Source organism: Tenrec ecaudatus, chromosome 10, assembly GCF_050624435.1.
Source record: "Tenrec ecaudatus isolate mTenEca1 chromosome 10, mTenEca1.hap1, whole genome shotgun sequence".
Taxonomy (NCBI): domain Eukaryota; kingdom Metazoa; phylum Chordata; class Mammalia; order Afrosoricida; family Tenrecidae; genus Tenrec; species Tenrec ecaudatus.
The window spans coordinates 156,747,657-156,762,470 of record NC_134539.1 but is presented as its reverse complement, the minus strand read 5'-3'; the positions used below and the strand labels follow the sequence as shown (position 1 = coordinate 156,762,470).

Sequence of the window (14,814 nt, the reverse complement as noted above, 5' to 3'; positions counted from 1 at the left end):
GATGTTTGACAGAGACTCTGGTCTTTAAAGGAAGTGCCTTTAAAGGTCCCTCCCTGCCCCCTACATCAGGAGGCACGGATTGGGGCACCATTGGATCTTTGTGAAGGCCCCAACTTTCACCCTCTGGGTGATGGTGTGGTTCTCAGGGGTCTTGCCTGCAGGATGGGGTGGTTCCCTCCCTACTGGGTGAGTTGGCACAAAGTTCTATAAGTGCCCCCCCCCCACTTCTGCTAGTGGTTGCCTGCGTGGGGAGCTCCTGGCCGCGCAGAGGGAGGTGCAGGGGGGCGGTGAGACTGGTACCTGGCATCTGTAGGAAGGGCCTTTCCAAGCTCAGAAGGAGCTCTTCCACGTCAGAGGAGAGGATGCTGCTTCCCTGGCTCAAGCGGAGGTGGTGGCGGGTCCCCATCTGCTCCTGGAACTCTCTCTGGAATTTTTTCTGGAGTGAAAATAGCACAGGTCAAAGCTGTACGGGCCTAGCGAGGGCGCCTCGCTTATCGATGGTCTCCTTTTCCGTCTGGATGCCATGCAGCGAGGCAAGCACTCTCCATTGCGTGATCCGATGTCATCATCCTCCACTTTCACACAGGGCCATAGACAGGGGAACAACCAGGGAACTAAAACCAACAACCAGGAGGCTGTAGAGATCCTGTAGGTGTTAAAGCAAGAGCAATCTAACTGAGAGGCAGCACTAAGAGGTGGAAGAAGAAAGGGAATCGTGATGGTGGGGCAGGAGGAGGCAAAGGAAACAGAGGAAGGCTCTAGGAAGCAGAGCAACAGACAGGTATTGACAGCGGTGTGCACTTATGTAAATACAATAATCCATAAAAATAGAGGCTCTGGCCTATGTACATGTATTTATAAGGCAATGCACTGAGGCTGCAGACAGGCCTTGGGCCTCAGCTCACACCTTCCCTCAATACAAGAACTGTTTGTTCTAAAATAATGGCATTTTGTGCAGCTCACCCCCAACCCCACCCTGAAACATGATCATTGAAGACAAAATGGGTGCATAAGCAGATGTGGTGAAGACAGAAGATTAAAAGATATAGCATCTGGGGTCCTAAAGGCTTGAAGTTAAACAAGCGGCTATCCAACAGAGAAGCAACAAACCCAATGGAAGAAGCACACCAGCCAGTGCGATCATGAGGTGTCATCAGGATCGGGTAACAGGCATCAGCAGATTCATCACAAACAACAAACAAACAAAAACTCGTTGGTGACAACGAGGGGGGTCGGAGCAGAGACCCAAAGCCCATCTGTGTACAATGGAACAACCCCCCATAGAGGGGTCACAGGGAGGGGATGGGTCAAGCAGGGTGCAGTAAACCACTGATGGATCACACTGTGTACCTCTGCTCCCTGAGGCCTCCCCATACCCACTATCATGACTCCAGCGCTGCCACCCACTCTGGACTGGACCAGAACATGTCCATAGGTCTAGACCAGAGACAAAGCTCATGGCACACAGAACCCAGCAGCAGGAATGCGAATAGTGATACCAAAAGGGGAGGGGGAGGGAGGGGAGAGGAAAGGAGGAGGGAGGCAATGACAGCAATGAATGGCACATAACCACACCCCCCCTCCGGGGGGAGGAACAACAGAAACCAGAGAGGAAGGAAGACAGCAGTCGGTGTGAGATATGAAAATAATAACAATCTATAATCTATCAAGGGGCGACGGGGGGAGGGGGGGGGTTAAGGAGCTGCTGCCACGGGCTCAATAGAAAGTAAATGTCTAAAAAAGAATGATGGCAACATGTGTACAAACGTGCCTGATACATCAATGTATGGATTGTAATAAGAGTTGTAAGAACCCCCAATAAAATGAACTTTTTTTTTTTTTAAGCCAAAGGGAAGAAATGTATTGGAGCCCATACAGGAAACCTTAGAGGGGCCCAGCACACCCCACTGCATAGGCATGCCCAGCAAAGGGTCACACCACTCACTGCACCCCCATGTCCCAGAGGGAGGCTCCTTGAGCCGAGCTCCAAAGCCCCAGGACGGGCTGGGGGTGGGACTAAAATGAACTTTTAATAAAGGAAGAAAGGAGTGTGTCAGTGTCCCTGACCTTTGACCCCATCCCTTGTGGGGACGCAGCGTAGTGTGTTTTCTCTTTTCTCTCCCGTGGAGAGCTTTGGGCGCCGGCTGTCTGGACACTCTCACTGCCATAGGCTCCAGGGTCCGGACAGCTGTCCCTGTGGGTTTCCAAGGCTGTCAGTCTTCATGGGAGCAGAAAGTCCCATCTTTTGCTTGTGGAGCACCTGGTGGTTTTGAACTTCTGACCTGACAGTTCGCAGCCTAATGTAACCATGACACCACCAGGTAAATGCAAGACATGTAAATATTGGAGAAACTGTATTCCACTTTGGCACAAACGATGTTGCTTCAGGATTTGGATTCGGGTTTGGACTCGCTGGTGCAGCCGGGCTCCGCAGCGATGGTTCCAGGGGAGCCAGTCCCCTTCCTGTTGACAGGTGTGTGCCTCAAAAACTCTGCACAGCAGGCAACACAAAGAGTGCAGAGAGGCTCACGAGATGCCCGCAGTCGCAGCCTCCCTCCTCCCCCCCCTCCCGCCACCACGATGCCCGGACCTGTCCGAGGGCCACTGTCACTGCCATCACTGCCGAGGTCCCTGTGGCTGCCCCAAGGTGGTTCCCAGGCTGAGCTGACCAGGCGTCAACTACAGATGTCCAGGGAGGTGACGTCTGGTCGTGGTGAGGTGCCACGGAGTCCGCTCCCACGCACGGGGGCTCCAACACAAAGGAAGGCACCGCGCCCGGTCCTGCGCCGTCTTCACATCATCATGGTCCGGCCCCTGGACCACCTTGTCGAGGGTCTTCCTCTGCCGCTGCCCCTCCACTGGGCCAAGCAGGATGCCCTGCTCCAGGGACTGGTCTCTCTTGACAACAAGCCCAAAGTCCGTGAGAGTAAGTCTCTCCCTCCTTGCTGTTAAGGAGCAGTCTGGCTGTCCTTCTTCCAGGACAGACCGATGGTTCTGTTGGCAGTCCGTGGTACTGTCAGTCCAGTCTTCTTCTCCAGTGCCGGCCTTCAAGTGCATCACTTCTTCTGCCTTGTCCAGCTCCCCCCGTGCATGTGCAGCGACTGGAGACACCATGGCTGGGTCAGGCGTACCCTAGTCCTCAGAGTAACCCCCCTGCCTTTCGAATCCTCAGCCAGGCCTTGTGGAGCGTATCTACCCACGGCGGCTCGTCATTTGTTCTCTTGACGGCTGCCTCCGTGGGCCTCGACTGTGAGTATGACGTCGTCAATCTTTCCTCCGTTGGTCGGGATGTCCCCTGCTGGTCCCGTGGTGAGGACTTGCGCCTTCTTCACCTTGAGTTGTTACCCACAGTGAGCGCTGCAGTGCTTGATCACGTCCAGCAAGCAAGGCGGTGTCATCCGCCTACCGCAGGCTGTTCAGGAGCCTGCCTTCGATCCCGAGTCCAGCTGCTCTGATGAGATTGCTCGGCACACGATGGCAGAAGTGAGCCGAGAGGACGCAGCCCGATGTGCACCTTGCTCGACTTTACACTATGCAGTGTCCCTTCCTTCTGTCCCCACAACCGCCTCTGACCCGTGTGCAGGTTCCGCGGGAGCATAGGGACGGGTTCTCGAACTCCCATCCTCACGGCTGTCCAGAGTCTGTTGTGACCCACACAGCCGCATGCCTTGGCGCAGTCAATAAAGCACAAGTTGACCTCTCTCTGGCATTTTCTGCTCTGAGCCAAGATCCCCTTGCCATCAGCAGGGATGCCCCTTGTTCCACATCCTGTTCTGAATCCAGCCCCACCTCTGGCAGCTCCCTGTTGATGTGCTGCTCCAGCCGTTGTCGGTGATCTTCAGCAAAACTCTACTGCATGTGAGATGCATGAAGCTGCCTAATGACGTCGTGTCATGTGATGCTGTCCAGAGCTCTCACGTCGGCTCTGATTCGCAGTGAGCCAGGAGCAATGGAAGGACACACTGCCCGGTCTTGCACCGTCCTCCCCAGCCTCGGCATGTCTGAACCCACAGATGCAGCCACGGGGAAGCCATGTCATTGAGGGCCCTCCTTGTGTCCGCTGACCCCCTGCGTTCCCAAGCAAGACGTCCTCCTCTGGGGGCTGGTTCCTCCTGACCACACGCCCTAAGTACACGAGACCAGGTCTCTCCACCCTCGCTCCTCAGGAGGGCTCTGGCTGGCATTCCAGGAACATCCCAGCTAGACAGGTCAGAGTCGGCCCTTGGAAAGTTTCCCGTGCCCAGGTGTGCCAACTGCTCAGGTCCAGGTGAAGGGCCACCCCATCCCGTGTGCATTCTCCCAGAGCACCTGGTCCTCAATTCTGACTTGGACCGCTGGTGTGAAACCCTTTTTAAAAATTTGCTTCCTTCCTTTATTAATCACGGTGCCATCAAATGTTTGTCTTTGTGAGATTGGCGTCACGTCTCCCGGTCTTGTCCGTGTCTCCAGGTGTGGGGCAGACTTGTCGCCGTACCTCAGGGAGGCGTCGTGCTGCCGCGTGTGGGTGTGCCTGGGCTTGCTCGCCCTTTCCTCTGCAGACGGGGCTTCTGATGGCGTGCGTCTCTCGGCTCCTCTAGGACTTGCTGCGACAAATGGCCCTGCCGGTGTCCCTGTGACTCTCATCTGCATGCCTTGAGAGTGGAGACTGCAGGCATTTGGCACCGCCGTGTGCATCTGTGCGGAAGGCGCCCACTATCGTCCGTAAGAGCCGCGCGTTCTCTCTTTGTTGACGGCCACATGTTGCTCCTACATTGTGTTCTCAGGGAAAAGGTCCATTTCTTTTCATTCCATCTCTCCACACACATTTTAAAGTACCTTGATATCCACCCACCCACCCATCCCTCCACCCACCCACCCATCCCTCTACCCATCCCTCCACCCCTCCACCCACACACTCATACATACATACATCCACCCATCCCTCCATCTCTCCACCCACATACCCATATATCCACCCACCATCCCTCCATCCACCCACACACCCATCCCTACATCCATCCATCCCTCCATCCCTACATCCATCCATCCATCCACCAATCCATCCATCCACCCATCCATCTGCTCTTCAAGAATAGTCCAAACAATTGTTCTAAATAAAGTCTTCCTCAAGAATGTTTTCTGTAGACTTTGTTTCTTTGGACAGGCACATCCTCCCCCATTTCTCTGAACGTCCTGTTGTTGTTTGTGTTTCACTGGGACATTTGAGTAGCACCATGTGGCTGGTCTAGACCCCAGGCCAGCCTGCTCCTGAAGGTGATCCTGATGTTTCCCTTGCTTGCTCCCTCCCTCTGTCTTCGTGGCTCTGTCTGTTGTTGAAAGGTGTGGAAGTCTGTGACATCCATGGTTCCCCCAAAATTACTTCACAGAAACAAACGGAAGCAACATCCCTGGGAGAAAAAGACCTCTAAGGAGTTTGGGGCCCAGTAGTCCCATGCTGCGGCCGTCCTTAGCCAGGCCGGCACAGCACAGGGAGGCCCACGTGCGGAGCCAGCTCAGGGTGACCTTTCGAGTAGTGAGACTGCAGGGACACCCAGGTCTTCCTGGGCATGGACCTTGTCTTGGGATTGCATGTTGCTCTTCACCTGATGGCCGTCCCCGGGTTGCAACCAGCCAGCTGACGTATCGTAGTTACCAAAGAGCCCCTTTTAAACTGACTGCAGAAGCACTTCCTGACAAGCAGGCCCCACGAGATGACATTTATCAGAACATTGTGTCCGAAGAAGCTTCTTGAACATCTTTATACATAGGAAGGCACTCTGCATAGCAGGCGACCCAGCCGGCTCTGTACCTGGTATGGAAATGCCCTGAAGAAATGGGGAGTAAAACACGAGCAGACACGGGCACACACAGGCTCACCGCAGCACCAGTCACAGCGGCGCAGCGATGGAGACTGCCTGAACGCCCACCGGTGGGGGACAGACACGGGAACCCAGCACGGACGCACAGTGGACCACTGCTCTTCACCAGAGAACAACTGCGAGGCCACCCAGCGCCTCATGGCGTGGACAGATTTGGAAGATACTGTGCTGAGCCACGGGGGACAGATACTGTGTGAGGCCACTGTTTTAAAAGGGTGGGGGATGGGAATCAAGAAAAGTGGTTTCATGCCAAAAGAAGCAGACTTTCATGGTTATAAAGAAGCTGGGGATTACAACAACAACAAAGCCAGGGAATGGAGATGGGGGGGGGGTGCAGAGAAGAGAGGGAGGAGGAAGAAAAAGAAATGTGGGTGGTAACACCCAGAGATAGGCACATAGATTGTAACACATAGACACTAGATTACAGCACACACACAGACGCATAGATCGTAACACACATCGATGCACAGGTAGGCTGTAGCGCACATAGAGACGTGCCTAGTTTGTAACATACATAGGGACACAGACACACATGGGTTAACATAGATAATAACATACATACATAGATAGAGGGTAGCATAGACAGGAGGGGGGAAAGCTTAAACAATAATGCCAAATGTATGTGGTGACTCTCAAATGCTATCGCTGATCGTCCTGAAGGTCCTTTAGACCAGCCTTCTGTAGGAGACACAGGAAGAGGAGCTCCCACCACAGAGATCCTTCCTAACTCCTGATTTGCATGCAAATCCCACTTACAGACAGACTGAGGATGGGAACTTGCTTGTCATCTGAGAACTGCTTATATCCATGTTTGGGTGCTTTTAAATGCCCCCATTGCCAAAAGAAATTCCTTGGGTACGCGGCCCCAATGTCCCAACCGCCCTCTTTTGCCAGGGGTCCCTGGGCTTCCCCTTGCCATGCACTGGGCTGTGTCTGCTGCCTCTCCGTCCAGAGTGAGTCCTCAGAGGGATGGGACGGAGCCAGCTGGGTGGCCACGCGCAATGGGTGTTCTTTACACTTAAAATTGGAATCCTTATTAAGGCGACAAGCTCAGCTCTTACGCCGCATGAGCTGCCCGTGGGGTGCTGGGTGGGCACATGTGCTCAATGGTGCCCCCTGGCAGAGCTCAGGTGTAAAGCAGCATCCCCACCTTTGCTGATGGGTCTATTGGAAGGCCCCCCGGGGACAGGGACTCAGAGTGCATTGACAGGACTCTTGGATATGGAAGGTCACCTACCTCTGGTTTGGAGACCTGAGTAAGCACTTAGGAATCCCTTGGCATGGGATAGTCTCAAGGTACCACTCAGCAAACTGGTCGTGATCTGTGTGTCCAGGGTGACCCAGGATACTCCTCTAGTGGGGTGTCCAGCATACAGCAGAACCCAGGCTTACTCACCAGCTGGTTCAGGGAGACATCCTGCTCAGGCGGCGACTCTTCTGATGTCCGTTGTGGGGTGGCGTCCACACTAGTTCTCACCGACACGGTCTCATATATGTGCAGGGTTGACTGGTCGTCCATAGAGGGTCTTTCGAGACTGTAATTGGTACCACTGATAGATAGTGAGCTGATTTTCATTTCAGGGGATGTGATTTCCACCTCGGTGGGGACTTCCACCTCCGATGTGACATCCACCAGGGATGTGCCTTCGACTTCAGATGGAAATTCCATCTCGGATGCCGATTCCATCTCGGACGGGGATTTCACCTCGGAAGCAAATTCGGATGGAACCTCGGACGGGGATTCCACCTCAGACTGGGATTCCACCTCAGACGGGGATTCCACCTCGGACGAGGATTCCCCTTGGGGCTCAGCTTCCTCTTTGGCATCATTCTCCTCGGCACCCAGATCTTCGCCGGGTTTCTGACCGTGGCTGTCCTCTTGTGGTGGGACCTGCAAGGGGGTGGCAGGGAGGTGGGTCAGAGAAAGTCCTCTCAGGTTGCCCCAGGTGGGACCCGCCCTGAAGATCTTGGAGCATGGCCAAGATAGTGTCTCCGGCCTTCCCTCATCTGTGCGCTCTGGGGTTGACACACTCTGTTTGGTCATAATTTTGAAATTCCGGACAATCCAAGGGCATTCCTGGTTCCTGATGAAGGCCCAACACCTGGGAACAGGGTAGGAGGGTGTTGGATGATTTTTTTTGTCAACCTGAACTTGTGTATGAAAGTGTAGGGGAGTCCAACCTGTCAATCAGGTCATGGCCTGATGATGTCTTCCTTGGGGGGGCGTGGCCTTCTTATAAGGAAGAAACTGGGAACCTCCCTCTCTCTCTCTGCTCCTTCCCCTTCCTGCCTGTCTCCAAGGTTAGCGCCACGTGGGCCACTGGACCCACCGACTCAGGACCCACGTGACTCTACACCTGCTGGCCTGTGACCTTCCTGTGCCACCCTCCTGCATCATCTGCCTGCAGCTACGTGAGTCTGGAGAGGGCCCTGTCTGGCATTGGACCCACGGACTTGAGGTGGGCTGGATTGGGACGACTCGCTTCTTGGTGCAAAGCTCTTTCCTAGACACGTACGCGTGCCACTGGTCTGCTTCTCTAGACCACCCAGCCCGACACAGGGTGCCAGTACGTACGCCGGGTTTCTCTGCACGGAGTGAGTCTGTTCTACTGCAAATGAACCCTCCCCCCCTCCACACACACTCACTCACTGCCATCGAGGCTGTTCTGACCCACAGCCACCCCACAGGACAGGGCAGAACGGCCCTGTGGATTTCCAGGATTGTCGGGGCTGGAAGGCCCTCCTCTCTCTCTCTCTGGTGGTTTCACATGGCCGGCTTTGTGGGTAGTAGCCCAACTCTCAGTCCAGCACCCCACCGGGGCCCCTTGGCGTGTGGTAAGGGGGCCAGGCACTTCACTGGAGGAGCCCTTATTGTCCTCACACCCACAGACACAAGCCACGGTGACCTGCCCACACCGGCCCTCCTCACCTCGTCACCCTCACTGCCTCGCTCCTCCTCTTCTTCCCAAGCCGACCTGCCATCCGACTCGGACCTGTTTCCAAGACACAACTTCAAAGAATAGGCCCCCCCCGCCCCTGGCCCCTTCCCCCACGCTTCTGTCGGGTGTCATGTGCGGTGGCGGTGTGTCGCTGTGATGCTGGAAGCCACACCCCTGTCATTTCAAGCACCAGCGAGGTCGTCCATGTTGGGTGGGTCCCAGCTGCTCCTCTAGACTGAGACGGACCAGGCAGGGGGACCTGGGGGTCTTCTAAAAACACCGTGACTGAACAACTCTGCCCAGTAGGAGAGAACGACTCTTTATCATGCGCCGGAGCTCCTGCAGCTCTTAGCACAAGTCACGGTGTCAAGCACATGTGCGTTTATGTTGCCAGCCTCATTCTCAACACATTTTCTTTCTACTTGAGCCCCTGGTATCCGCTCATTTCCCCCCCACCTCCCCTCCGCTCCTACCTTCATGAACCCTTGATCATTTATAAATTATTATTATTTTCTTGTCTTTCACTGACTGATGTCTTCCTTTGCCCACTTTTCTGCTCCCCCTGGGAGGGGGTTATGTGTTGATCATTGTGATCGGTTCCCTCTTTCTCCCCACACCTTCCCCTTCCCCTCCTGGTATTGCTCCATTATTGGTCCTGCCGGGTTTATCTGTCCCGGATTTCCTGTGTTTCCGGCTTTTATCTGTACCCATGTACATGCTCTGGTCTGGGCAGATTTGTAAGGTAGAATTGGGGTCATGATGAGGTGGGGGAGCATTAAAGCACAAGAGGAAAGTTGTGTGTTTTCTTTGGGTCTCTACTCCGTACCTCTCTCATTCACAATGATATGATATTTTGTTCTGGGTCTTTGATACCTGATCCCTTCGACACCTCTTGGTCACACAGGCTGGTGTGCTTCTTCCATGTGGGCTTTGTTGCTTCTGAGCTAGATGGCGCTGGTTTATCTTTGAACTACTGATTTGTATGATATGTGAGTTAGATGCCTGTGAAGCCGTCTTAAGAACCGACCATTGAGGCCTCATGAATGGCAGGGGAAGCCTGTCGCACAGAGAGCTGGGAAATGAGCCCTGTGGGCTGGAGGGCACTGAAACTATGGCCGGGGAAGAGCTGCCTCCTCAATGTGGACTCAGCCCCAGTGGTGCGGACTGAGCAAGCGTTCAGGACCCGCATGTGCGCATCTGGCAGAAAGGAACGTGAGAAGAAACAGGTGCAAACATCCATCTGTAACTAGAATGTGAGGTCAACAGTGCTAGAATGTAACAAGTTATATTTTAGAGATTTTTTTTCCTCAATGAAAACGATAAGCCCGTGGCAAAAGGGAAAGGTCAACCCGATAGGGAAATGTGTGCCACAGGGAAGGTCCTTGGGACATATGCCGCCCTTTCCCAACATAACTCACTGCCATCGAGTCGACTCTGACTCACGGCGACCCTACAGGACAGGGTAGAACGGCCTCTGTGGGTCTCCCAGACTGTAGCTCTTCACAGGAGGAGAAAGCCTCCTTTCTCCTTACGAGCAGCTGCTGGCTTTGAACTGCTGATCTTGCAGCTAGCGGCCCAATGCGTCACCAGCTTGCCACCAGAGCTCCCAGCATAGCCACCAGAAATAGTGAGTCTGAGGGGCCACTCACTGCCCACTAGTCCACTCCCACTGGTAGCCACCCTACAGGATGGGGTACCCCTGCCCCCTGGGCTCCCAGATGGTAAATCTTTACGGAAGTTGATTGCTTCTTCTTCCCCTCCAGGAAGTGCTAGCAAGTTCCAACTCACCCCCTTTTGGTTTTCACCCAACTTTTAACCCACAACGCAACTCTGTGTGTGGAAAACGTGTTCCATGCTTGGGGCCTCTGCTCCAGCCCTCCCTCCACGCAAGAACACTCTGTTCTAGCAACCTGGCATTCCGTGATGCTCACCCTCCTGGCACGGTCGCTGAAGATAAAGTGGGTGCATAAGCAAATGTGGTGAAGAAAGCGAATGGTCCTGGCTATCAATAGATAGAGCATCTGGGGGTCTTAAAGGCTTGAAGATAAACAACTGGCCATCTAGCAGGGAAGCAACAAGCCCACATGGAAGAAGCACACCAGCCTGTGTGATCACGTGGTGTCGGCGGGATCAGGTATCAGAAGACCCCAAACAAATAAACAAACCAAAAAACCATATTGTTGAGAATGAGGGGGGTCGCAGCAGAGACCCCAAACCCATCTGTAGACAGTGGGACATCCTCTCACAGAAGGGTCACAAGGAAGGGATGAGTCAACCAGGGCTCAGTAAAGCACTGATGAAACACACAATATTCCTCTGATTCTTTGAGGTTTCCTCACCCCCAACTATCATGACCCCAGGCCTGCCTTTCACTGCAGACATGTACACAGGTACAGATAAGAGATAAGAGTTCACGACACACGGAATCCAGGAGTAGAAATGGGAATAGCGATACCAGGAGGGCATGGGGAAGGTGGGGAGAGAAGGGGAGGAAGGGGACAATGATTGCGATGATAGAAACATAACCACTCCTCCCCTCCCCCCAGAAGGATGAACCACAGAAACTGTGAGGGAAGGGAGACAGCGGTCGGTGTAAGATATGAAAATAATAATAATTTATAATTTATCAAGGAGTCATGAGGGGAGAGGGGGGAGGGAGGGGAAAAGAGCTCAAATAGAAAGTAAATGTTTAGAAAATAATGATGGCAACATATGTACAGATATGATTGATATAATTGATATATGGATTGTTGTAAGAGCTGTAAGAGTCCCCAATAAATGATATTTTAATGTATAAAATGGGTTCCGTGTATTTAAACACACACACATGTATGCATACATATCACACACAAATTAGATATACATAAGGAGCCCTGCTGGGACTGCCAACTGCAGTGTTGGTGGTTCGGACCCACTAGCTTCTTTAAGAAGGGAAATGAGACTGCAGACTCCTATACAGATTTACAGCCCACCTATATAAGGACCTGAGTTGGAATCAACTTGATGGCAGTGGGTTTTTGGTAGGTAAATTTACACACACACACGTACACACATACACACACACACACCAACTCAGAACCAAACTCATTGCCATCGAGTTGATGCCAACTCACAGTGATCTTACAGGACACACACATAGATACACACACTTATATGTATATCTGGAGGAGCTTGAACCTGCTGACGGACCTCTCTACCCTAATTAACAGGGACGTCTCTAGGGGGAGCCCAAAGCAGATAAAAACCTTCAATCCAGGAATGGGTTTGGGGCTCCCGCTAAATCCTAGCTCCAATCTAAGAGCAGTTAGTTCTTACATTATAGTCCTCCTTGATACTCGCCCTCGGGAAGGGAACACAGAAGACACTATAGGAAAGTGTGAAGAAAGTAGATGGTGCCCGGCTATCAGATAGAATAGCACGCGGGGTCTTAAAAGCTTGTTTCCAAACAAGCATCCATCTAAGTGAGATGTCAACTAAGCCCACATGGACGAAGAACACCAAAACCCATGACCCAAGGATTGTAAATTATATAATCCAGTCAAAGGAAGAAATAGTATCAGAGCCCAAGATGCTGGTTTGCAGAAGGCTATGGGTGACAGTGGAAGCTCAAGCTGCATTTGCAAACTCTACACAGGAAACAAGCCTCTGGTGAGCCCCCTCTAATCGTAATGGAGGGACGGGAATAAGCTGGTTACCAAAAAAAAAAAGAGTGTTGGAGAGATGACTGCATGAGATCAAAATGATAAACCTGATTTGAATGGTTAAAACCTTGTCACTTGATCCCCCCTCTGAGACACGTTAGGCCTGATCTGGTTCAACACCCCCACCCCACTTTCATATTAGGGTTTATCTCTGATGTGTTTTGTCATTGTGGGTAGCCCTCTTGAATTTTTGTTAGATGTTTTTCTGTTTTTCGGTCTTTGCGACGATTGATGAATCTAGAGACAGTGAGTAGAATAATTGTCCCTGGGAGGTACAGGGAGACAGGGGACAAAGGGGAGCTGATATCAAAGAGTTCAAGATGGAAGACAATGTTCTGAAACTGATTGGGGTAGCAATTGCACAATGCTGCTGGATGTCAGTGAACCATGGAATGATAGGGTATCTGTATTAGCGCCCGATAAAATGGTTTGGGGGGGAAAAGTTTGTGGGAAATGGAATGGGAAAGAAAGCAAAAATTTTCCAAGAACTTTTTGAAACCCCCTCGTACATCTGTTGTTGCTAGGTGCCTTTAACTTAATTCCGACTCATAGCCACCCCTGTACACCAGAAGAGAAGCACTGCCCGGTCCTGCACCGCCCTCACAATTGCTCTTATGGTTGAGCCGTTGTTTCCTCCACCTCGCTGCCCCTCCACTTTCCCAAGCCTGATGTCCTTCTCTGGGGTCTGGCCTCTCCTGACAACATGTCCAATGTGCGGGAGACCATGTCTTAGCATCCGCACTTCTAAGGAGACCTGGCTTTAATTCCTCCGAGATGAAGTTAGATTTACAAAGTTGCTCTTGGTAGGTGGCATTGAATGGATTTAAACTCAAAGCAACCCCATGAGACAGGGCGGAACCACCCCACCGGTGTCTCCAAGACTGTCCTGTCCCCCTTCTGCAGGTCATTGTTTCAAGACTGTCATCTTTGCCGGAGGCCACAGGCCCCCTTCTGCAGGGGACTGATGGATCTGACCCACTAACATTTCTGTGGCAAGCCCAGTAGCTGGCACATTTGATAAAACGATGACGTATATTTTATGCACCCCAGAGCTATTGGAGCACACGACAAATAGTATTCTGCCTCCAGTCCCTTTAGTTACTGTAACTTGGCAATGTTCCCATGCCACTACACCCATGCACCATATGTCACACCCCCACACGTGTGTGTGTGGAAGCTGGACACTGAATAAGGAAGGCTGAAGAAGAATCGATGCATTTGAATGCTGGTGCCGGTGAAGAAGATCGAGAGGACCGTGGACGGACTAAAGGACAAGCACGTCTTGTCCTGGAAGAAGTGTGGCCAGGGTGCTCCCTGAAGGCAAGCGTGGCGAGAGACCACCTGCCGGACTTCGTCAGGAGCGCCCCCTCCCTGGAGAAGGGCATCATGCTGGGAAAAGTAGAGGGACAGAGAAAAAAAGGAAGGCCCTTGACGAGATGGATGGACACTGTGGCTGCAGCCATGGGCCGCGTGCGGGCAGAGCAGGACCGGCGGTCCGAGTTTCCTTCTGGGCACATCAGGGGGGGCTGTGAGGGGGAACAGCAACAACAAACACATGGATCTACCCGGAAACAAAGCCCAAGTATCTAAGGTAAAAAGATGATGTTCTTTTAAACAGAACCTCCTCTCCGACCAGAGGTCTCGGGCAGGGATCTCTATCAAACTCCAGTGGAGGGTGGCTGCTGGCTCACAGGCCCGCGGGTGTACCCGCACCGCACCACACCACAGTGACCACTCTCCCCGGGGCGCGGGGTCAGGAGCTCTCCTGCCCGGATCCGGTACGGGTGGGATTCCTACCTGGTGGTTCCTGCCCCTCACTCCGTGAAAGCCCCACCTGCTGGGCTGTGCTTTGGGCACCAGCCTAGTGGTTGCTATGGTTACTGGGCTCTGGTGGGTGTGGGGCGCTGGGATGTAGAGAGGAGGGAAAGCGAAGGAGTGGGGCGGGGTGGGGGGGAGGACAGAGATACGGAGCTGAGAGAAGGGGTGCCGTAGGGGGAGGCTGGGTGGAAGCGCACAGACTCCCAAAGGGGTGCGGGAGAGGACAGAGGTGAGGAGAAGGGCTTGAGAGGGATGGGCAGAGAAGAGCTAAGAAGGGGGTGTGGGGTCCTCCAGGGCGAAGACGGCTGGAAACGCAGCCTCGGCTCCCTCATCCACCCCCACCACATCCCCCCAGACCCGCCCTCCACCAAGCCCCGCTCACCCTCCCGCCTCAGCGCCCGGCTCTGCCATCTTCCCGTCGCTAGGCAACGCCGTCAACATCCGGCGGGGACCCTGCCCGGCGCGCGGGCGGGGCGGAGGCGGGGCGCGGCCGGCCAT

The 14,814-nt window shown here is 53.4% G+C and overlaps 1 protein-coding gene across 1 annotated transcript in view; it reads right to left on the bottom strand.

Annotated features, from left to right (window-relative positions):
• Positions 1-14,814, bottom strand: part of CCDC40 (coiled-coil domain 40 molecular ruler complex subunit) — a 41,274-nt gene extending 26,460 nt beyond the window's left edge. The window contains exons 1-4 of the mRNA XM_075559708.1: positions 14,699-14,814; positions 8,788-8,851; positions 7,255-7,749; positions 301-436 (exon numbers count right to left, since the gene is read on the bottom strand). Of these exons, the coding sequence (XP_075415823.1) occupies positions 301-436; positions 7,255-7,749; positions 8,788-8,851; positions 14,699-14,814 (811 nt within the window). The remainder of the gene's footprint in view (positions 1-300; positions 437-7,254; positions 7,750-8,787; positions 8,852-14,698) is intronic.